Raw genomic sequence first — 25,209 nt, 5'->3', positions numbered from 1 at the left:
TTAAAATTCAGATGTTCGTATGCAATGTTAATGTTTTCACCCATTTATTAGTTGCAAAGATATCTCATTTCTAAAAGGTCTGTAAATGTGTGATGTAAACTTGATTGGACCAACTGTAAAAGTGCTTTTGATTTGCATTTAACATTAGCTCACTCGTTGGGTTAGAGTATATAATGTTTTTAAAGATAGTGTCAGGCACTCCCGGTCTCCATCCAGTTAACAAGAGTCACCTGCCACTCATTTCAAACTCATCACCTGCAGCCTATTTAAACCCAGCACTCATCCATAGTCCTTATTTGCCCACTGAACCAGCCAGTTGCTTCTAACCTACAGTTGCCTTGTTACCTGTGGTACTTAGTATCTATTTTCTCCTATTTTGTGGCTACTCATGGTTTGTTATTTTCACAGTCTATTATTAAAGTTGTTGTTCATTGCTGAAAGGTCTCTGCTGCTTGCTTTTGGGCCAAGCCTCCTCTACATTTCCTGCCAGGATGGGTGAACCAGTAATCGACCTTGCAGAGTTTGCTCGCCGAAAGGAAGTTGTCCGCCAACATAAATCCACGACCTAGGAGCAGCAGGAAACCATTAACTATCTGCTCACCACTCTCAAACAACTCTCTGTCTCCTTACAGCAACCTCACGCTGATCAACCTCTTCCTTCAGAGTCCCTGATTCCAGTGTAGAAATTTCCTGTCCCAGTACATTTGTACACTTTGAGTTCCAGGCATCCCTATATTCCAAGGACTAAGCCAAGGTTGCCTTCATCATCTTTCTTTTGAATGGGTGAGCCCTGACCTAGGCCACTACTAACTGGGATAATAAAAACACCATTTGCAATAAATATAAGGAATTTACCACTGAGAAATACTGGGTTTTCAACCATCCAGGAATTGGAAGGGAGATAGTGGACCAGATACTTTGTCTACAGCAATGCTCACGCTCGGCAGTAGACTACACCGCGGAATTCAAGATGATTATGGCGGACTGTGGCTGGAATGTGGAGGCACTGCTGGTTGCGGCCCTTCAGCCCTCCAGTTAACAAGCATCGTGTGGAAAGAGCCTCCAGCTCACCAACCAGTACCCATGTTCCATTTCCAGAACTATTTCAGGCTGCAAAACCTTCATTGGAGATGCCTCCAGAAGCCATGCAGTTAGGGAAAGCTCCCTTCACCCCACCCGCTCCCAAGAGAGTTAACACCAGTAGAGAAACAACTTGTGCACCTACAATGGAGCAGCTGATCATCCATGCATCAAATGCTCACTGTGTCCAGGAACACTGCATCACCAGGGAGATGCGATGGGCTTTCTGTCTGGTAAGCTCCCCTTGGGCCCTCTTTCCAGCACCATAGCCCGACTGACTGTCTCTGGTGGACTCCAGCACAGCAGGATATTTTTGGACTGGAGTCTGTGTGTGCACCCTGGATTCCCTACCGAGCCGATCTCAGAATCAGAATTGGGTTTAATATCAATGGCATATGTCATGAAATTTGTTAATTTAGGGATGGCAGCACAATGCAATACATGATAATATATAAAAGTCAGTAAATCCATTACGTAAGTATATATATGTATATCAAATAGTTAAATTTAAAATAGTGGAGAAACAGAAATAATATTAAAGTAACTGAGGTAGTGTTCATGTGTTCAATGTCCATTTAGGAATCATATGGCAGAGTGGAAGAAGCTATCCTTGAATTGTGCGTTCAGTCTTCTGTACCTCCTTTCTAATGGCAATGATAAGAAGAGGGTGTGTCCTGGGTGATAGGGGTCCTTAATAATAGGCGCCGCCTTTGTGAGGCTGCACTCCTTGAAGATGTCCTGGGTACTCTGGCGGCTAATTATACAACTTTCTGCAGCTTTTTTCAATCCTGTGCAGTAGCCTTCCCCCTCTCCCTCCATACCAGACAGTGATGCAGCCTATCGGAATGTGCTCAACATTACAACTGTAGAAGTTTTCGAGTCTTTTAGGTGACAAACCAAACCTCCTCAAATTCCTGATGAAATACAGCCACTATCTTGCTGCCTTTATAGCTGCATCAATATGTTAGGACCAGGTTAGACCCTCAGATCTTGACAGTCAGGAACTTGAAATTGCTCACTCTCTCCAACTCTGATCCTTATATGAGGATTGTTTGTGTTCCTTTGTCTTACCCTTCCTGAAGTCCACAATCAGCTCTTTGGTCTTATTGACATTGAGTGCCAGGTTGTTGCTGCGACACCACTCAACTAGATGATATATCTCACTTCTGTATGCCCTCTTGTCACCATCTGAGATTCTGCCAGCAATGGTTGTATCATCAACATACTTATAGATGGTATTTGAGCTATACATAGCCATACAGTCATGGGTACAGAAAGAGTAGAACATTTGGCTGAGCACACATCCCTGAGGTGCACCATTGTTGATTGTCAGCGAGGAGGAACTGTTATTACCAATCCACACAGATTGTGGTCTTCTGGTTAGGAAGCTGAGGATCCAATTGCAAAGGGTGGTACAGAGACTCAGGTTCTGTAGCTTTTTGATAGGGACTGTGGGAATGATAGTGTTAAATGCTAAGCTATAGTCAACAAACAGGTGCTCATATTGACTAGCTGATCTAGGACTGTGTGAAGAGCCATTGTGAGCTATCTCTCACTCCTGACAGTGAATAGTGACTTGTCAGTTTGAATCGCTGCATGCGGTATGGAAGGGGTTAACCAGCTCTCCGTGCAGTAGAGGTTGCATGCTGTCCATGCTGATACAGTGCCGTAGTTCCAAAATCATCGGTTTTGTTTACTAGAGCCTGTACGTTTGCCAGCAATATAGTCAGTATTGGGAGTTGGAACTCCCAATTTTTTTTTAACTCACTTTTAACCTGGACTTGCAACTCCATTTCCTTCGAGGAGTCTGACAATAAGTACGGTCATAATTGGTATTGTTTCCAACAGTGTTAAGCAGCAATAGATTGCTCAATCACATTAAAACGTCTTTATTAATTGTACAGACCTCGGATGCTTTTGGATGGTCAGAGCGCACAAACAGCCTATATTCGAGCATCAGAGAGCACTGGAAGCCCATCCAATTCCTACTTACTGACTCACCCAACACTTTAATCTTGGCTTACCCCGCCTCTCCGCTCATGACTTTCACTTCACCTGGTCAGCCAGTTCAAAGCTGAGTTGGGGATCCACCCGCCTGCAACCACAGTTGACTTCACCCCATGAATCCAAGGAGATAGAGGAAAGCCATGACCTCACTAATCTCCAACAGGAGTACCATGACTAAGCCATCATCTTCAGTAAAAGGAAAGCCAGCAACTCGCCACCTGCAGACCATACAACTGTGCAATCGATCTCCTCCAGGGTACCGCCTCTTCCTCTCCCCTCCTGAGACCACTTTACTGAAGCGCTACAGCACAGCTTCATGCATCCATCCGGGTCCCCAGCCAGTGCAGGATTCTTCTTTATCAAAAAGAAAGATGGGGGTCTCCATCCCTAAATTGTCTACAGTGGACTCAACAAAATCACCATGAAGAACCGTTACCCTCTCCCCTTGATGGGATAGTGTGTTTGAAACACTCTGTGAGGCCCAAATCTTCACCAAACTGGATCTATGGACAAATGGTCAGTCAGAAATAGCAAATTAGCCAGCAGAGAAGTCTTTCCACATGCAAGAAGTATCTGTTATATAACCATATAACAATCACAGCACGGAAACAGGCCATCTTGGCCCTCCTAGTCCGTGCCGAACCCTTAATCTCACCTAGTCCCACCTACCCGCACTCAGCCTATAACCCTCCACTCCTTTCCTGTCCATATACCTATCCAATTTTACCTTAAATGACACAACTGAACTGGCCTCTACTACTTCTACAGGAAGCTCATTCCAGGCCAACTGTTCTAGGCCAACTGTCCCATAATCTACACACCTCCTCTGCCACGGCTATGTCACACTTTGAAGTTCTTCTTGGCTATCAAAACACATTATTTTCCATGGAGGAGTCAGCAATGGAGGTCTTGTCCATGTGAATGCTTGGCAGAAGGCACGGAGGGCCATCCCAGCTGACATCTGTATCTACTGCCAACAGGAACATCACCAGTGACTACACCGGCCTGGGGACCGTGCCTGCCTGTCCACCTGAAATCAGGCCTTGCAAACTCTCTCCCTGGTCCATTGGTCCCTTCAACATTACCCAACACATCAGTCCAGTTACTTACCCTCTCCAGCTGCCACTGCCCCTCAGGGTCACACCTATCTTCCACGTGTCCTGCCTGGAGCCCAATGTTTGTGGTTGAAGAAAACCCTGAGGTCCATGAGCCAATCATCATTGGAGGATCAGAGGTGGAGAGGGTCAGCAACTTTAGATTCCTTGGCATTTTTATTTTGGAGGACCTGTCCTGGGCTCAGCACGTAACTGCAATTATGAAGAAAGCACAGCAGTGCTTCTACTTTCGTAAGAGTTTGTGAAGATTTGTCATTACATCTAAAACTTTGACAAACTCTTTACATGTGCAGTGGAGAGTATATTGACTGGCTGCATCACAGCCTGGCATAGAAATACCAAAGCCCTTGAACGGAAAATCCTACAAACAGTCATTGATATGGCCCTGTCCTCCCCACCATTGTGCATATATACATGAAATGCTGTTGTAGGAAAACAGCAGCCATCATCAAGGATTCCCACCACCCTGGACATGCTCTCTTCTCACTGCTGCTATCAGGAAGAAGGCACATGAGCCTCAGGAGTCACACCACCAGGTTCAGGAACAGTTATTACCCCTCAACCATCGGGCTTTTGAACCAAAGCAGATAATTTCAGTTGCCCCATCATTGAAGTATTCCCACAACTGGTAGACTCACTTCCTCAGGACTCTTCATCTCGTATTCTCAATATTTATTGCTTATTTATCATTATTATTATTTCTTTCTTTTTGTATTTGCACAGTTTGTTGTCTTTTGCACACAGTTGGTATGATCTTTCATTGATTCAATTTTGGTTATTATTGTGGATTTATTGAGTAATGCCAACAAAAATTGAATCTCAGAGTTGTATGTGGTGACAAAGTATGTACGTTGATAATAAATTTACTTTGAACTTTGTCCATTTAGAAATCTAATGGCAGAAGGGAAGAAGCTGTTCCTGATATGTTGACTGTGTATTTTCAGGCTCTTATACTTCTGTCTTGATAATAGCAATGAAAAGAGAGCATGTCCTGGATGATGGGAGTCTTTCGTGATGTCTTGAGTCTTTCATTTTTGAGGTATCACCTTTTGAAGGTGTCCTCGATGCTGGGAGGCTAGTTCTCTCGATGGAGCTTGCTGAATTTACAACTTTGTTCAGCTTTTTCCGATCCTGTGCAGTGACTGCTCTAAACCAGGTGGTGATGCAACCTGTTAGAATGATCCCCATGGTACATCCGTAGAAATTTGTTAGAGTCTTTGGTGACATACTAAATCTCCTCAAATTCCTAATGAAATATAGCCATTGGTGTGATTTTTTTAATAATTGCATCAATATGATTGAGCCCAGGACAGATCTTCAGAAATGTTGACACATAGGAACTTGAAACACCTCAGCCTTTCTGTTGTTCTGTTGTGGGACTGCTGTTGTTCCCTCTCACCTCCCCTTCCTGAAATTTACAAACAATTTCTTGATATTACTGATGTTGAGTGCAAAGTTGTTTGTTGTGACACCATTTAACCAGCCAATCTATCATGCTCCTGTAAGCCTTCGCACCATCTGTGATTCAGTCAACAACAATTGTATCATTGGCTAATTTATTTATTTTCATTTGATCTGTGCCTAGCCGCACAGTCATGGGGGTAAGAGACAGTAGAGCAGTGGGCTAAGTGTGCATCCTTGAGGTGCACCAGTATTGATTGTCAGCAAATAGGAAATGTTATTTCTGATCCACGCTGACTGTGGTCTCTGATGAGGAAGACAAGGATCCAGTTGCAGAGGGAGGTATAGAGTCCCAGGTTTTGAAGCTTGTGGATTAGCACTGAGGGGATGATGGTGTTGAATGCTGAGCTGTAATCAGAAGACAATAGCTGTCTATTGCTGTTGTGTCCAGGTGGTCCAAAGCCAAGCAGAGAGCCAACGAGATTGTGTCTGCTGTAGACCCATTGTGGAATAGGCATATTGCAGCAGGTCCAGGTCTTGCTTAGGCAGGAGTTGATAATTGTCTATGACCAACCTCTCACAGTTAATGTGAGTGCAACTGGGTGTTAGTCATTCGACTTTTCTTGGACAGTGGTATGATTGATGCCGTTTTGAAGGAGGTGGAAACCTCTGACTGCAGCAGTGAGAGATTGAAGATGTCCTTGAAGACTCCGACTGTTTGGTTGGCACTAGTTTTCAGTTCTCTACCAGGTACACCATTGGGGCCTGATCTTTGTGAGGTTTCACCCTATTGAAAAATGTTATTATGCCAGCCTTTGAGACAGAGATCACAGGTCACCAGAATCTGCAGGGATTTGTAGAGCTGTGGTTTTATTCTGCCTTTCAAAGGATGCATAAATGTTATTAAGCTCATTTGGGAGTGAATCATCACAGCCATTTATGATGTTAGGTCTCACAATTGTCTGCAAATCCTGCCAGAGCTGATGTGCATCCGATTCCATCTATAACTTCAATCGAAGTTGCTTTTTCCTCTCTTAAAATAGCCTTCTGTAGGTTGTATCTAGACTTCTTGTACACTTCTGGATGGCATTGAATGCCATGGATCTAGCCCTCAACAGATAGTGCAACTCTGGTTCAGCAATGGTTTCTGGTTTGGGAATGTCCAGTATGTTCTCAAAGGCAAACAGTCATCCATGCAGAAATTTATGAAGTCTGTGACAACTCTGACATATTCTTTCAGATTTGAAGATGAATTCCTAAATATTTCCCAGTCCACTGATTTAAAGCAGATGCCCCTTGACCATACCTTTGTGGTCCTCACCACTGGTGCTGTAGAAGAACAGCCTAAGGCACTGTACATGCTAATCAAAGCCATACAAGTACACACGTGAATAAAGACCTGACACTCTCATATCACTTCATTTGAGATGTTAGAGAATAAGTGTAAGAATATGAATAGGACTAGGTGGGAAAAGATGATTACTCGGTGAGAAATGAATTGTTGGAGTCTAAAACTGTGGGTTTTGTCAAAAGGGTTCGGATCAAAAGGATAGAAGATGATTGAAATGATATATCAGGGTAAAGAGTTAGCCAGTATAAAAATAGCTAGTATATGTTTCTCCTCTGCCCTTCTCCACTCTTAGCCTGAATACAGGGTTTTTGCAAATCCTTTTCCCCCAACATATACCACTAGGCGCACCGGGTTCCTCCAGTAATTGATGCTTCAGATTCCAGTCTCTTGTGTCTCAGTGATTTTCTGATTCATTTTTCTGTTCCTCTTGTCAGGAAGATGACGACAGGGAGTGCAGGGATAGATAGGTGAATTGAAGAAAGAGTCCAAGGAGGATAAGAGCTGAGGTTTTGGGGACTCCCTGAGGAGAGTAGACTGCTGGGGAGATGACTGGGTGTGGTGTTAAAACAACAGCATGGAGTAGGATGGTGACTGGTCATTGATCATAATAACTTAGAGAAGGGTTCTGCGTGGAGTAATTGGACTCACTGGCTTGTCAGCTGCCATCAGGGCAAAGTAAGCCCTCCAACCACTTTATACAATCTTTGGGGAATACCTTAGGACTGATGCCTTCTGGGATTACTGTGCTAACTGATGCACATAACTGGGTGAGATAGAATAAAATATAAAATGTAATACAGTACAGCACAGGAACAAGCCCTTCAGCACACAATGCCAGAAATAGAAACAGAATCGGGTTATTATCACGGACATTTCATGAAATTTGTTGCATTCTGGCGGCAGTACAGTGCAAGATGTAAACAAAATTACTGTAAGTTACAAAACAATTAATCGTGCAGAAGAGGAATATCAAGCCAGTGGTCATCGACAGTTCAGAAACCTGATGGCACAGGGATGAAGTTGTTTCTAAAACGCTCAGGCTCCTGTACGTCTTGCCTGATGGTAGTAATTAGAAGAGAGCATGTCCCAGATGGTGAGGATCCTTAATGATGTATACTGCCTCCTTGGGGCACCACCTCTTGAAGCTGTTCCAGATGGTGGGAAAGGTTGTGTCTGTGATGGAGCTGGCTAACCCTACAACCTCCTGCAGCCTCTTTCGATCCCGTGCACTGCAGCAGGCAGTGACGCAATCAGTCAGAATGTACATCTGTCAAAATCTGCTGGAGTGTTTGATGACATGCCAAATCTTCTCAAAATCCTAATGAAGTGTAACATATCTATGCTGACCATGATGCCAATTTAAACTGCACATCTGCCTGCATGTGATCTATTTCCCTCAATTCGGTGTCTGTCTAAATGCCTCTTAAATGTTGTAATTGCACCTGCTTCCACCATTTCCCCCAAAAGTGCATTCAAAGCACCTACTACCCTCTGTGCAAAATGTTTCCATGTAAATCTCCTTAAACTTTCCCCCTTTCACCTTAGAACTATGTCCTCTAGTACTTGACATTGCCTCTCTGGTGAAGAATGACTCTATCTACCCAGTATATGCCTCAAAATTTTAGAGATCAGATCCTTCCCCACTCCATGTTTATCTAATCTCTCCTTTGATATTTGCATGCTCTAAGCATACCCCTTCCTGAATTTGCTATCATCAATATCCTTTGCTATGAGGAATACCAGTGCAGATTAGTCACTTAAGTACCTTTCCTATTTCTTCTGGCTCCAGGCATTAATTCCCTACTTTATCATTCAGTGTCCTCATGTTTCTTTTTACTACTTCACTAAATTTGCAACATCCCTCATCATCCAAGGTTCCTGCACCTGTCTTCTTCTCCTGATGGTCACCCATCTACCTGAACCTTCACTGTCACCACCTCCCTGAAACTCGTGTCTGTAGCATGCTCTACTGGGTCTACTGCATGCTCCTCATTGAGTCAAACTGCTAGTTCCTATGATCTTTAAGGAACAGCAGTTGGTCACACTTTCTGACTCCTCCATCTCACGGGTTGTGATCCTCTGCACTCACCAGGAACTATCAAGTTCCATTTTGGGTGTAAGCCACTCCAAAATGGCTTTAAAGTGAATATTGGCTAACCTGGTACCTTTTCTTTGTGGGGAACAGCTGTTACAGCGAAAGCTGGACATGGTTTGGCACATCAAAAAAATGGGAACAAACTAATTTCTCACCATACTTTTCCAAATATTCCTTCAAAGACCCAATGGCACAGTCTTAAAATTAAAAATGCCCAAGTTGTATTCTATGTTTCAGACTATGCCTGATACACTTTACAATATGCATGATTGATATTGAAAATATCAATTTGAAAAAGCTTCACTCCCTCTATCCACTGACCAACAATAGAGTAAGTTGAAGTCCATCCTGATTGTTCCAAGGGAATTTAGTTTGCTCCTTGGATGTGCTAATGACTATAAATTTTCATTTTAGACAATAGACAATAGGTGCAGAAGTAGACCATTCGGCCCCTCGAGTCTGCACCGCCATTCTGAGATCATGGCTGATCATTCACTATCAATACCCAGTCCCTGCCTTGTCCCCATATCCCTTGATTCCCCTATCCATCAGATATCTATCCAGCTCCTTCTTGAAAGCATCCAGAGAATTGGCCTCCACCGTCTTCCGAGGCAGTGCATTCCACACCTCCACAACTCTCTGGGAGAAGAAGCTCTTCCTCAACTCTGTTTTAAATAACTGACCTCTTATTCTCAATCCATGCCCTCTGGTACTGGACTCTCCCAACATCTGGAACATATTTCCTGCCTCAATCCTATCAAATCCTTTAATTATCTTAAACGTTTCAATCAGATCCCCTCTCAATCTCCTCAATTCCAGCGTGTTCAATTTTCATTGAAATACTTCTTAAAAGAATTTTTATCCAAGTAGTAATTTATAAGGATGATACAAACAACCTAAAATAAGTATTGTAGTCATTGTTGCAAAGACAATTTCTTTTTTTAAAAAAAATCATTATTTATTTTATTCTCCTATTTGTTTCTTGCAGCAGTAACATCACTATTAGAATGCTGGAGTCTAATGCGTCTCAGCATCCAAGAGCAGATTTGTTAGGAATTACAACAAACTTTGGTAAATTGATAATGCAGCTTAGCCAGAAGTTCCAGAACTTCAGAGTTCACGTGGAAATTCCAAACTTATTTGAGGAGTGAGTGGAACGGCCTCTGTGGGGATTTTTTGTGCCACTATGCATACCACCTTAAGATGTGCAGAAGTGCACATTTGCACAAAACATGCTTTGTGCAACTCAGATTTAGATTAATTTATGTCAGTCACACAATTAAATTCTTGAGTGAAGCTCATGATGTAAGCAGTATACATTATGTTGTTTTGTACTCATTACCATTTTTATAATAAATGCAACAATAAATACAGCAATCGGTGCAAAACAGAATGGTGCAAGGTGTGGCCGTGCAAACTGAGGCAGTGCAAAAAGAAATGTTAAAGTGACTCAGAGAAAGAGGTCGAATTAAGGGCTCAAGAATGTAGTAGCATAACTGGGAAAGGAATCAGAAAGAGGTGTTTGGTCCAGGACTACGTTTTAGAAATGTAGCTACTCAGTGTTGACATCATCATTCTCAAAGAAAATAATTAACTGATTTCAAAACTCCAAATTAAAATAAAGATAAACAATGCAAATACAGACTCTTCTCTTCATATTTTCATTTGATTTTAATACTTGCCCATCTCGTCTTCCCTTTAAAACTTAAAGGGTACCAAGATTATCAAAAGCAAAACATTGAAGATGTTAGAAATCTGTATTTAAAACAGAAAATACTACAATGTTCAGCAGCTGAGGCAGCATCTCTGGAGAGAGAAGCTGAGTTTATGTCATTGAGCAGAAACATTAACTCTGAGACTTGTCTCATCACCTTAGAGACTTACTTTGCTGCAAGCAGATTGCAATGTGTCCAGTAAAGAGGAAAGCACTACTTCAACTCTTATCTTTGTTGGCAATGTGTTGCACACCTGCTGTGCCTGTTCCCTCAAAGGTTCAGGGAAGCTGGCTTCTGGAAAATGCTGTCGTGGAAAGTTCCCCTCCCATCACACATCATCCTAACATGGACGTATATCCCCATTCCTTTACTGACTGGATCAAAATTCAGTCAGCTTTTGTTTTACAGTGCTGTGATAACTTCACTGCTCAGAGAGTTGTGTATCAGTAAGGTGGTTCACATCCATCTTTACAAGAGTAATAATGGATAGTGAATAAATTGTTTTCATAATGACCTTTCCATCCCTTGAGTAAGTGAATAAGGTATTCAATGAATCCTATTTGTTAATAATAAGTTAAAGTTAATTAGTAATCCCCTTAGCTGAATATCAAATTTTATTTTATCAAAACTTGCTTTATAAATATCCTGAAGTTTTTACAGATTCATTGTTAAACTTTTTATTTGCAAGTTACATCGGCCTAATCTATTTATTAATTGTATCTAAATTCCATTGGTGAGTTCCACTATTTATAATTCTGGGAAGAGTGCAAGAAAGATTGTGTCTGAAAGCTATACTTCCCTTCTGATTTGCCCGGAATACTCATCTGTACTGTGAACTTTGCCTTTTCACCTTGGATTCTCCATTGAAAAAAAGTTGAGGAAGATTAAGATGTTTTCAAATGAAAATTTTCATCAATATACTTGACTTCATTCCTTGCTCAACTTTCTCAGCAGCAGTCAGCAACAACACCAGTATCAATATTATTGGAACTGCCTTTGGAGAAGGTTCTTCTAACGGAACGGAGAATACCATTGATTCATCAGGTAATAGGTTCTTGCCATCTTTTTGTTTTGTCTGCAGTTAAATCTGGCTCTCACTGCAAACATTGCCCGGCAGTTTCCATTTTGGTACTTTTGTTTAAGAATAGTGTATACAAGTTATGTTTTTATAATCTAATCCACCCTTCCTTATATTCATCCTTCATGGAAAATAGATGAGTGAAGAATATTACATCACAGCCAAACACGTGCTTCTAAGATGGTAGCCAAGACTCTGGTAGTTAAGCCAGTGAGTCACTTGAGGCAGGAAATCATGAACTCTCAATATCTAAACACTAACATTGTTGTTCACTTGCCATCATCATGGACCAGAAACTTAAATAAGTTCTACCACATAAAGTGTCTGGCTACAAAAAATCATTAGAAAGCTGAGTTTCCTACAAGTTTAGAAGATTGTTGCCAGAGTTTGAGGGACTGAGTTAAGGACAAAAGTTCAGTAGGTTGGGACTTCATTCACTGAAGCAGAGGAGAATGAGTATTGATATTATCGAGGTATATAAAACCATAAGTGGCATAGATTTGGTGAATACACAAAACATTTTTCCCAGGATTGGAGAATCAAGAACTGGAGGATATAGGTTTAAACTGAGAGGGGAAGAGATTTTAATCAAAATCTGAAGGACAACCTTTTCACCCAGAACATAATCAGCATATGGAATAAGCAGCCAAAGGAAGTGATTTGAGTGATTAATGACTTAAAATGCACTTGGACATGTAGATGAAAAGGAAAGGTTTAGAAGGATACAGAACAAGAAAAGCATAGTTGGACTTGCTTCAATGGAAATCTTGCCAATCGAACAAGTTGGGGAGGAGGGCCTGTTACCATATTGCGTGACTCAATGACTCGAAGTTACTCAATGCCAAAATGCCAAAATCTTTTTAGCATCTAATAAGCACATGTTGGGATTGTAATATAACTCTCTTCACTCAACTAGATGTATGGGTCTCCAACAACTCTAAATCCTTCATTTTTCAATCTTTTTATCGGTTTTCAAATAAAAAATATACATATCAGAGGAGGAGTTTAACAAACAGATAATATAAAAGTCATAAACAGCAATAATAAAAACAAAGTATATAATATCAAAATCAAATAGGTAAAATATTACACTGTTATATATACAATGGTCAAAAAAAAGCTACAATTCCTCATAGCAATCATAAAAAAAGATTGGAAATTATATTAATAAAAGAAAAAAAACCACTCACTAACTAACCTGAAACAAAAAAAAGAGAAAGGAGAAAAAAAAGAAAGAAAAAGAAAGATTGGGCAGTCCAATTGAGGATAAAATTAAAGAGAGAAAACACATCCTTCCAGTCATCTCCGTACCTTCATGGACAAGGATTTTCCCCAAACTCTAAATCCTAACACCGTCTGGAACTCTCCAGCTCAAGTGATTGAGACACTATCCACAATACTAAGTATTAATTACCTTGACTTGAGTACCATAGCTGTAGTGTGCACCATCTGTACAATAACACTGCAGTTGAATGCCATGGATATTGTTCAGAACAACTCCTCCTTTTTGGATAAAACAGCACCTGAAAATGCCATCACCTGCAGATTCCTTTGCAAGATGCACATAATGCTGACTTGGAAATATATGGATTTGAGATCTGAATCCATTTGAGATGGGCAATAAATGTTAGTCGTGCTAGTGATGCCACTTTAAGCAAATTAGTGAAAAAGAAGAATCTCTACCTGATACAATGTTTGTTTTAACATTTCCATATCCTGGTGGGCCTGATGTTTATTAACACTTTGTTTTTATTTCATGATGTTGATTACAAGTAATAGGTATCATTATTATGCACAGCTGCTGTCTGTTTAAAATATATGCTATCTTAGGATGTACACTTTATACAATTGTATTTAAGAGAACCAAAAGCCTATATTTCCATTGTTATAAGAAAATAGCTTCTAATCTAAACACAATCTAGACTGTATATTTTTATTTATTCCACTTTTACTCTGAATACTTTATGTGTCATTTTTTGTGTAGAATATGAGACGCATTATAACACGGTAGAAGGAACCTCTGGTTCTGGTGGGAGACCAGGATTTCAAGGTAAGGTTGTAATTCATTAGTCGGTCAGTTTTTGATGAATAAAATTTCTTTTCTATTGCAGTTTCATATTTGTCTCTCGTTCTGTACTTCACACTTCACCTACATGGTTGAATGATCAAAACTGCAGATGTTATGTTATTCTCTTCCAATGGGATATTCCAGCCTTATCTGAATACTAATAAATTAGTAACATCTCCTGAGTTTGATCTGGTACCAGCAAAGTAAATCTTTGACGATAGTCACTAATGGTCCATGAGAGCAGTTATCACTCACCCATTCCTGAGAATTCCAAAACATAAATCATAGTCTTCAGTAATTTTCTCTATGGTGTTTTGCATATGGTATTATTCTGCTTGGAATGACATCTTCTTGAGAGGGTTTTGCATGTTGCAGGTGTTAGATCCAGAAGAGCACTGTTTTTGTTTCCTAGGATGTTATCAGTTACAAGCAATACTGTGGTATTTAGTATTTGCAATGTGCAATTATAAGCACAAGGAAAACCCTTGCTAAACAGTCTTTCACCCGAGCACTTTTGATTTTTTTCTAAATTTCTGAGTCACAGGAGGTGGATCCAGTGGAAACAATATTCACTCAGGATCCAATGCAGACTCAAGTGAAGGATCCAATTTTGGATCGGAAAGAGGAGATGGTGATGATGTGCTCCCAGATGTTCAGCCTCCATCTCCATCCAGACCCACTCCCATGATCGAGTGGACTAAAATACGCATTAATGACGAGAAGTTTGAAACATTCACAACCACAGGTAGGTGGGCTGTTTGAAAACAGAAAAGAAAATTGGGCTAATGCATTACCCAAAAAGTTGTGATTGGAGTCGCTCGGCATATGTGCTGGTATGTGTCTACAAACGGCATTGCCACACATCCTGGTGGAAATTCCTCACTCAGGAATTTTACCTGGTTATCCCGTTTACATGTTTAAGGTTCATAATCAGTACCTAGGAGAACAGAAGATATAGCCAGGCCAAGATGCTTTGACAGGCCTTTCCCTTGTCAGATAATGAAAATGATTACACAGCACCACGCCAAGCTCACCATGAAGTTTTGGATGCCTAGCTTTCAATCTTTACACAGACTCCTATGTGTGGAGTGTTCCTCTTACATATACCACTGCAATCTGCATTCCACACCTTGATGAGGCAGTTGACATAGTTGACATTCAATACAGGAAATTCTTTTCCCATTCTTTACCTATTCTGACTGCTGTATTGGGTCAGGACCTGCTGCTGTCCCCATCAAACCAACTATGAAACAGTATGCATCGTATCAGTTCTAGCATAGTTTATTGGAATTCTGCCAAGGATGTTTTAATGACTTCAGCAAAGGTTTGATTTTTAGCTTTTCACTTCAGATCACTTGCACATCCAGTTTATATTCATCTGATTTTGTAACTTCTCAAGTCACACACAGCATATACTTGTCACTGATCCCTGCAACATAATATGCCCATTGGAGTAAAGAGCTTGTGCATTTTAAAGGTTTCAGTCCATTTTGTGCTGCATTGTTTGGAATATTATTGGAGTGAAATTAGTATCCAATAGATAATGAAGTGATTGACAATATCTTCCTCAATACTGGTAGTAATCTTAATGAAAGCCACACAGAAGGATTCAAATATGAGGCAGATTTGGAAAAATAAGCAGTTGTTTGTTTGGAAGTAATTGTTATGTGTTTTGATGATTTTAAAAGAAGACTTTGGCTCGAGCTGAGTCAGAGTTAAATAAGTCCAGCAATATACCTTGATCTAATTCTTTGAGTGGTTAAGCAAATAGGAATTGAGGCGAAGTTTGAATTGGAGAAAACATTGCAGCCTGGGGTCAATGTAATGTGAATAGCAAAGGGATATAAACAGAAACCTTTGTCTTTCCACTGGGGAATATGTTGTGTACCATCATGGCAATGGAACGAAAATTAGGCACATCAACAATATCAACAATAGAATACATCTTATAGAAAGTTTTCATTATTTAGGATACTCAAAGAATTATTTAATTATAGAATTAGTAGAGTGCTTGTGATGAGAAAAGGAAACTGTGACCTATACAGCTTTGTCTCCATTTCCAGTCAATTAAATTGTAATGGATATTTGTTTTTTGGTAAGACCATAAGATACAGGAGCAGAATTAGCCACTTGGCCTAGTCTGTCTGCTCCGCCATTTCCTCATGTCTGATCCACTTTCCCTCTCAGCCCCTATCTCCTGCCTTCTCTCCATACCCCTTCATGTCCTGACTAATCAAGATTCTGTCAACTTTGGCCTTAACAAGACCGAATACCTTTGCTTCCACAGCTGCCTTTTCACAGATTCACCACTCACTGGCTAAAGAAAGCTTTCTCATCTCTATTCTAAAAGCACGTCCCTCTGTGTCCTCTGGTCTTAGAATCTCCTGCCATAAGAAACATCCTCTCCACATCCATTCTGTCAAGGCCTTTCAACTATGGATAGATTTCAATGAGGTCACAAGGTTAGCTGGAATGTGGAAATCAAGTTACTGTTACAAGTAATTTCTAAAGTGGAGTTCTTTTTAGCACCAATTACTTGGTTACTTAAGAATATGAATTATTAAAACAAGAAAATGACATTTTCAAACATACTGGAAATATGGTACCCCAGGATGGAATGAAAGGGATATTTTTGTGCCCCCCTCCCAACTGATTTCTTAATTAATTTGCCGTTTTCCACAGGTATAAAATCACAAATATTGACATTTAAACCTTTTGGCCTGCAAAGTAAGAAGGTTTACATGCTAGAGGTTGTTGGTGAGTAAGATTTTTATAAACACATTAGATAAAAGCAAGAAATAATGGAATCTCTGAACATTTTAAATGATTTTTTTCTGTTTACAAAAGATATGTTGATTGAGTTTGTTACAATGTTTTCTCATCTCTATACATCAACCAGTCAGAGGCCAGAATGAGAAAGGAAAGGCACAACTTTTTCTTTTTACCAACGACAGTCCTCAGGGTTTGACGTGTGAGGTACGACCCAGTAAAGGATCAGAGGTTCAGACACATTACAGCATGTTCTGTACATCAGGGAGGAAGGTGGGTTGTTGTGTTATGAGCATAATATTTACTGCTTCTGAAAGCATTCCCTTGGTAAATGAGCTGGGTGTATTAAAAATTAAATTATTATTCCTTAAGTCTCAAAGAAATGCTCCACCTTATATTCACTTCTAGATTAGTCAAAGAGGTTTATGAATTTTGAGCAATTTAAGTAATCCCTGATATGATTAATACAGAGATACTTTATCTCAAGGATAAAAGTACATTCGATTATTTTCATTGCAAGATGATGTTAATTTAATTGATCTTGATTTTTCAACCATTCTTTTAATGGGTTGTGGTTCAAAATTCTTATCAATCAACAACTGGTTATACGTGATGAGGTATTCATAATGTTTAATACATGTGTATTAAGTTTCCATTCAAAGTGCTGTTGTTTATTAGTGTATGCTTCTGACAGTTTATTTTTTCTATTTGTTTCCTATTGCAATTTCTTCAACATAATCTCAGTTTAGATCCAATACTTAATCATCAGAAAATTCTAACACTGTTAATGTTTTAAAATCAAAGCCATAAACACTGATCAAACTGGAAACTTGATTCCAACTCACACATCCTGTGTGCAGGCTTCTACAAAAGTCAGATCTAAACAAATTACATTTGTCAGGCACTATAGGTGTACTTTTAAAAGTTACTTTATGAACTCTAATGATCTGGAAAAATTACACTGTGGTGTTTAACTAGTTGTTTCCCTTTCTTGTTCAAGGATTTGCATTATGAGTATAGCTATAGTATTGGCAATTCAACTGAAACTCTCCTGTATGAAGGAAGAGATCATGAATATTACTTTCAGTTACCTGCTGGAGAACCAACTGATGGATACAAGTGTGAGTACCATTTGAAACAAAGGCCTGCATTGATGCTGAATACTTAGCACAGATAATGTGTTTAGAAGCATTAACAAGCAAAAAATGGATACAAGGTCTGTTAGAAAGGTGACTGGAACCATGATTAAATGGAAGAATTTTAATGTACTTCTGACAATGTGTAGAATGAGGGTTTTACAGAGAATAGGGGCAAAAAAGCAATGAAATTTTAAAGAAAGATTTGGATTGATGTTTGTTAATGAAATCAGGAATGGAACTATTGAGGGAAGCCATAGATACAAAGCTGAATCGAGGTAGTAATGGTTCTTTCTTTGGTTGGGGTTTCTATTAATAACATTAATTTTGAACTCATTATATTGATTAACGTGACCTATCTAAGCTCACCCTTGGGGAATAGTAGCATACAGTACCGAACATATGGAGCAGTAGCTACAGACAGAGTTTCAGGCAGACCAAATTGATTAATGACATTATTTTATGAGCATTCCTTTTTGAAGAAATTGTCAAATCTGAGCAAACACGAGTAAAGTGGAAATCCAAGTGAGATTGAGGAAGCAGGAAACCTGGATCAACACACAAAATGTCAGAGATCTGCAGGTCCGGTTGCATCTAGGGAGTGAAATGGATAGCTGATGTTTTGAGTTCTTCAAGACTGGAAAGTGAGAGAGGAGATAGTCAGGGGATAGAACAAGAACAAGCGGGTGATTGGTAAAACCAAGAGATGGAGGGAAAGTAGGCAGGAATGGGAATTCCAGCAATTCGTTTGTTGGTTCAGATTCTAGCATCTGCAGTCCATTGTGTCTCCTGACACAAACTTAGGTCTTTGGTCCACTGAGATCGAGAGAAGAATTTGAGACCACAGAAGCAGCATTGCTTAAGTTTCCATACTACCATCTCTGTAAGACAAAGGAGCAGAAGTAGGCCATTCAGTCCATCAAGTCTGCTTTGCATTCCATCGTTGCTGATTTTATGTTCCCTCTCAAGCCCATTCTCACAACTTCTCCCCGTAACCTTTGACATCTTTGCTAATAAAGAACCTATCAACCTCTGCTTTAAATATACTCAAAACTTGGTCTCCACGGTCATCCACAGCAGTGATTTACACAGTCACCACCCTCTGGCTAAAGACATTTTTTCTCACCTGTATTCTAAATGGACATCATTCTATTCTGAGGCTGTCTCCTCTGGTCCTGGACTCTTCCTCTATTGGAAACATCCTCTCCATCTCCACTCTATCAAGACTTACAATATTTCAGCAGATTTCAATGAGTTTACCCCTTATTCTTCTAAACCCCAGTGAGTGCAGGCTCATAGCTATTAAAACTTAACCTTTTCATTCCCAGGATCACTTTTGTAAACATCAATTGCCAGCACATCCTTTCTTAAATATGGATCCCCAACTTCTCACAGTACTCTATGTGTGATTTAGCCAATGTCTTATAAAGCATCAAAATGACATCCTTCTGTTTATATTCTAGTCCACTTGAAGTGGGTGCTAACATTGCATTTGCCTTGCTTATACCAACTCAATGAGGAAGGTAACCTTTAGGGAATCCTGCACTAGGACTCTCAAGTCCACTTGCACCTCTGAATTTGTTCCCTGTTTAGAAAATCATCTGGGATCATTTAGATCAGCTATTCTCAACGGGGGCCATATGGCCCCCTTGGGGTCCTGGCACGTTTGAAGGGGGCCACTGACTGAAAGCTGTGAGAAAGGGAACCCCAAGTGCTTATGGGGGCCCTGTAACTGAACTGATGAAATACCCAAGCAGCATACTTCAGTGGAGTCAATAGTTGCCTTGACATACTCCAGGAGCAGAGTTGATGTTGCAACAAGAGGTGACCTCCGACTGTCATTGTCTAATTTGGAGCCCAATATCGTGAAACTTGCAGAAAAGCACCAAGCTCAAGGATCGCATTAGGCCTGATAGATGTTTAATTTAATACAGTCTTTTTATTAAGTTTTGCCCAGTATGTCAGAATGTTCAAGGTTTCTTGGTGTTCAATAATAGACGATTTTCTGTCTATCTGTTCGTGTTGTATCCCTGTTTGAAAGGGGGGCCCTGAAACCTGAAAAGAGCTTCTAAGGGGGCTGTGGCCAAAAAAAGGTTGAGAATCACTGATCTAGATCATTAACATATAACACAAAAAATGACCTCCAAGTATCCCAAAACCTCATCCTTTATAATAGATTCTCAAAAGCTTTCCACTGTCTCATGATATGGTCTTTTTGCCATTCACACTGTCTTCTCCATTCAAGGGTGTACGCGACAAAGAGTGCAAAAGAATCTGTAGCTCTGCATAAAAGAAGTCTAATATCTGGGAGCAGGAGTAGGTTGCAAGGCTACTATGTAGAGCACGATATAGAGTTTGAAAAGGCCAGATCAGCCATGGTGTTTATCTCATTATGAGCCGTTTCTTGTTTTTGATTCATTTGTAGTCCAGTAATAAACAGTACTGGTCAGGAATATGTGCAACAATTCAGCCTCCAGACCTTTGAGGATAGAGAATTTCAAAGATTGACAACCCCCAATAGAAAAAGAACAACCTCCTCATCTTTTTAAAAGGCTGAACCGTCATCCTGATGTTTTACTCCTTGTTGCAGAGTTTCACATCCTTATTGTGCTTACCCTGTCAAACCCCCTCATAATTCTACAGGCCCAATCTATTCAATCTAGCCTCAGAAGACAATCCTTTCATCCAGGATCAATCTTGTGAACTTGTTCACAACTTTCAAGGCTAGTATACACATATTTAAATAAAAAGATCAAAACTCTGCGCAGTATTGCATTTGTCCTGAAAAACTCTAGCAAGATTTCCCCACCTTTTGATTCCAGTCCTTTTGCAATCTAGAGCAATCTTCTATTTGCTAAATATCTGTGCTCCTTGTGCAAGAATACCCAGATTTCCTTGAATATCAGCTTTCATTAGTCTTATACTATTCTATAATATTCAATAATATTCTAATTTTCTGTTTTTCCAAACAAAGTGGATAACTTCACATTTCTTAATACTCCATCTTTTTTTGCCCACTTATTTAACCTATCTTTGTGGCCTTCTCACAAATTTTTATCCCACTTTCTTTATAATGTGACGCAATGCACATAGTTCCTTCGTCTATTTAAATTGCAGTGTTTGGATCTTGGGTCCAACTTTTTCTATTTTTCACATTGCACTTTCATCTTGGCTGTTTAAACAGTAGATATTTGTATAGTATGTGATACTTAAAAGCAGCTGATCGATCATTAGTTTATTTATATGCTTCACTACTTTAATGTTCTGTGCCATAGTACCTTTTTATTTGACATTTCTTCACTTTTTATGCTTGTAGTGAAAATCAGTACTGTGATCACAGATCTACTTGGATCCAAAACAAAGCCTTGTTCGGTTACTGCAATTGTTTTGCCAACTATTAAAACAAATGAAGAACTGTAAGTAAATGAGTCTTTCAGGAGGTCTGAATCATGTGTCTAATTTCTGAAATATATTTGATTTCTCAACCCCTGCTTATTGCAAATAAATTAATAGAAGTTTAAGAATCTACAATTTGCTGAAATGTGATTTTGGAACATTGCATTTTATGCAAAAAAAACCTTTTATCCAAAAATAAATATCATGAAATTATATCTAACAATTTTTTAACTAACTGTAGACTTTATCAAGTATTTTAGTTAATTTCAGAAATGAAATGAGTTTTTCGTTTCACCATGCAAAAAGCTTTCATTAATTCTGATCTGTTTTTGCTTCTGTTCAGATACACCCAGGGTCTTCAGAATCTGTCAACTCTAATTTTGTTAGGTAATCAAAAGGAAACAAAAAATTACATTCTGCTGTTGAACAGAGTCCTCCATCGACTCCATAAAGAGGGAAGTACCAGGCTAGATTTACTGAAACAAACCAGAAATACATTAATAGCAGCTCTTTGCAGGCTAACTATATCGAATCAGGTATGTTTTACATAAGCCTGTGTTTTGCAGCATGGTATTGATCCTTAAGGGTGTCTATTAAGATTGTGTCACTTTCTTGAAATATTTTTCACATGTACTGGTAATTTAGCAACATTGAGCTCTGAAAACAATGAACTACAATAATTAAAGTGGTTCAGTTTAACATCAGAGAATGTATACAGTATACAACCTGAAATTCTTACTCTTCACAAAGACATCCATCAAACAAGAACCCCAAAGAATGAATGACAGTAATATCAGACCCCCAAACCCACTCCCCCTCCCATGAACAAGTAGCAGCAGAAGCTGTGATCCTCGCCCTCCCCCCACTTGCACCAGCAAGTGCACCAACCGACCCACCCCCCCACCATGTAAGCAATAGCAAAAATCCGCAAAGAGAACTTAATCTTGAGTCCATCAAAAATTCCAGTGCATAAAGCTGCTCCTCAGAAAGGCTCATTCCCTCTCCATCGAGGGAGAGACAGGTCATTCCTGTAACAACGAGCGCGGGAGACCAGCAGCTGCCTATTCTGGCGTTACAATCTTCTGCATCACATCTTTCAGTAATTATTTTGACTTTAACATTTGAAGTGTTTTAACTCGAATTCCATAATAGATGTTTGTTGAGTAATTTTGAAACGTGTCTCATGCCCCATTACAGAATGTCATTCATATTTCCATTTTTATGACACTTACCCATCAATTGTTCACTTCAGTGATATGTATTGGGTATTGTTTCCAGAGTCATTTTCCAGTTCATTGCAGCATTTTGCTTTTATTTTAGCAGGGACCTAAAAATGAAAAGTTCATTTCTTCTGAAAACTAAATATTGTCAATGTAAAGAGTGCACCATCAGTATTGTTATTAATAATAAGCTCTTCTCGGGCTTCCAGCCGGGTACAGGTATCGATTATAACTGATGCTTTGCTGACAGACTCTGTCATCTTCTTCAAGGATGATGCCTGGGCATGCCTTGCATTTTTTGAGGAATAGAGAGCATGTCTGTAGGGTTAGTGCTTTGCTCTGAATGTCAGATCTTCTAGTATCCCAGATGGCCACATCTGCACCAGGTGCACCGAGATGCAGCTTCTGAGAGACCGTGGTAGGGATCTGGAGCTGCGGCTTGATGAGCTACAGCTTATGAGGGAAAGTGAGCGGGAGAGAGAGAGGAACTACAAGGAGTTAGTCACCCCGAGGCTGCAGGAGTTAGATAAGTGGGTGACTGTCAGGGAGGGGGTGGGAAGAGCTCAGATAGTAGAGAGCACCCCAGTGACAATCCCCCTCAGTAATCGTTATCTCATTTTGGATGCTGTTGAGGGGGGTGACCTGACAGAGGACGACCATGGTGATTGGGTGTCTGGCACTGAGCCTGGATCCGTGGCGCAAAAGGGAGAGAAGAAGATGAGGAATGTGGTAGTCATAGGGGATTCCATAGTGAGGGGAACAGCCATGATAGTCAGTCAGCCTGCATGGTATGTTGCTTCCCAGGTGGCAGGGTACAGGATGCCTCAGATCCTTGTAAATGTCTTGAATCATGGGAAGTTCACAACTACAGATGTGCTGGGCCATCCGCACCACTCTCAGCAGAGTCCTGTAATTAAGGGAGGTACAGTTCCCATACCAGGCAGAGATGCAGCCAGTCAGGATGCTCTCAATTATGCCCCTGTAGAAAGTTCTTGGGATTTTGGGGCCCATACCAAACTTCCTCAACCATCTGAGGTTTAAAGAGGTGCTGTTATGCCTTTTTCACCACAGCTGGTGTGCACAGACCATGTGAGGTCTTCGGTGATGTGGATACTGAGCAACTTGAAGCTGTTTACCCTCTCAATCCCAGATCCATTGACATCTCCATTCCTGCTGTAATCCACAGCCAGCTCCTTTATTTCTGCGACATTGAGGGAGAGGTTGTTTTCTTGATACCACTGTGTCAGAGAGATGACCTCTTCCCTGTAGGCCACCTCATTATTGTTTGAGATAAGGCCAATCAATGTGGTGTCATTGGCAAATTTAATTAGCAGATTGGAGCTGTGGGTGGCAATACAGTCATGGGTATACAGGGAGTAAAGGAGGGGACTCATACACAGCCCTGAGGGGCTCCTGTGTTGAGAAGGAGAGGATGAACAGACTGATGTCTTGGGTACATGTTTGTACCAATGACATAGGTAGGAGGTCCTGAAGAGAGAATTCAGGGAGCTGGACCTCCAGGGTAGTAACCTCAGGACTGCTGTCTCTGCCACGTGCTAACGAGCACAAGAATAGCATGATCAGGCGTGGCTGAGAGACTGGTGTAGGGGGCAGGACTTCAGGTTTCTGGATCACTGGGGCCTATTCTGGGGGAGGTACAACCTGAGACAAAAAGGATGGGTTACGCCTGAACCCAGAGGGGTTCAATATCCTAGTAGGCAGGTTTAATAGAGCTGTTAGGGAAGGTTTAAACTAATTTGGCAGGGGGTTGGGAACTGGTGTGATAAGGCTGAGGAAGGAGAAAACAGAAATAAATCAAAGATAGCAATAAACAGAGATAATAGAAAGGATAGGAAGGAGATGAGGCATAATCACACCCAGTGGGATGAGTGACAGGGCAATAGAGGCGTGGTGCAGTTAAAACAGAAAGCAACAAATACTGGACTGAAAAAGTTATACTTGAATGCATGCAACATAAGAAATAAGTTGGACGATCTTGAAATTCAGCTACAGATTGGCAAGTATGACGTTGTGGCCATCTCTGAAACTTGGCTAAAGGATGGCTGCCATTGAAAGCTGAACGTCCAAGGATATACGGTGTTTTGGAAAGATAGGTTAGTGGGCAGAAGGGGTGGTGTGGCCCTGTGTATAAGAAATAATGTTAAATCATTAGAAAGGGATGACATAGGATCGGAAGGTGTAGAATCACAATGGGTTGAATTAAGAAATGGCAAGGGTAAAAGGACCCTGATAGCAGTTGTATACAGACCTTCGAACAGCAGCCAGGATGTGGATTACAAGTTACAGCAAGAGATAGAATACTGTGTCAGAAAGGCAATGTCAGGATAATCGTTCTTGGATTTTAACGTGAAAGGGGATTGGGAAAACCAAGTCAATAATGGACCTTGAGAGAGAATTTGTAGAATGTCTAAAGGATGGCTTTTTAGAACAGCTTGCTGTTGAGCCCACTAGGGGATCAGCTGTGCTGGATTGAGTGTTGTGCAATGATCCGGAAGTGATAAAAGAGCTTAATTTTAAGTCACTCTATGATTGAGTTCACTTTGAAATTTGAGAAGGAGAAACTAAATTCCAATGTGTTGGTTTTTCAGTGGAATAAAGGAATAAGTGAGAGGGGAACTAGCCAAAGTTGGAAAGTACACTAGCAGGAAGGAGAGCAGAGCAGAAAGGGCTGGAGTTTCTGTGAAAAACGAGGGAAGTGCAATTCAGATATATTTCAAATAAGAAGAAATTTTCAAATGGAAGAAGGACACTACCGTG

General features: G+C 40.3%; 1 protein-coding gene across 1 annotated transcript in view; it reads left to right on the top strand.

Moving 5' to 3' along the window:
- Window positions 1-25,209, top strand: part of LOC132395594 (polycystin-1-like protein 1) — a 237,974-nt gene that overhangs the window by 97,285 nt on the left and 115,480 nt on the right. The window contains exons 25-32 of the mRNA XM_059972420.1: window positions 11,716-11,808; window positions 13,827-13,892; window positions 14,455-14,655; window positions 16,593-16,667; window positions 16,810-16,952; window positions 17,680-17,800; window positions 21,132-21,231; window positions 21,555-21,747. Of these exons, the coding sequence (XP_059828403.1) occupies window positions 11,716-11,808; window positions 13,827-13,892; window positions 14,455-14,655; window positions 16,593-16,667; window positions 16,810-16,952; window positions 17,680-17,800; window positions 21,132-21,231; window positions 21,555-21,747 (992 nt within the window). The remainder of the gene's footprint in view (window positions 1-11,715; window positions 11,809-13,826; window positions 13,893-14,454; window positions 14,656-16,592; window positions 16,668-16,809; window positions 16,953-17,679; window positions 17,801-21,131; window positions 21,232-21,554; window positions 21,748-25,209) is intronic.

This window comes from Hypanus sabinus, chromosome 6 (assembly GCF_030144855.1).
Source record: "Hypanus sabinus isolate sHypSab1 chromosome 6, sHypSab1.hap1, whole genome shotgun sequence".
Classification (NCBI taxonomy): Eukaryota; Metazoa; Chordata; class Chondrichthyes; order Myliobatiformes; family Dasyatidae; genus Hypanus; species Hypanus sabinus.
The sequence above is the reverse complement of the archived record's forward strand: the minus strand, read 5'-3'. Positions and strand labels throughout refer to the sequence as shown.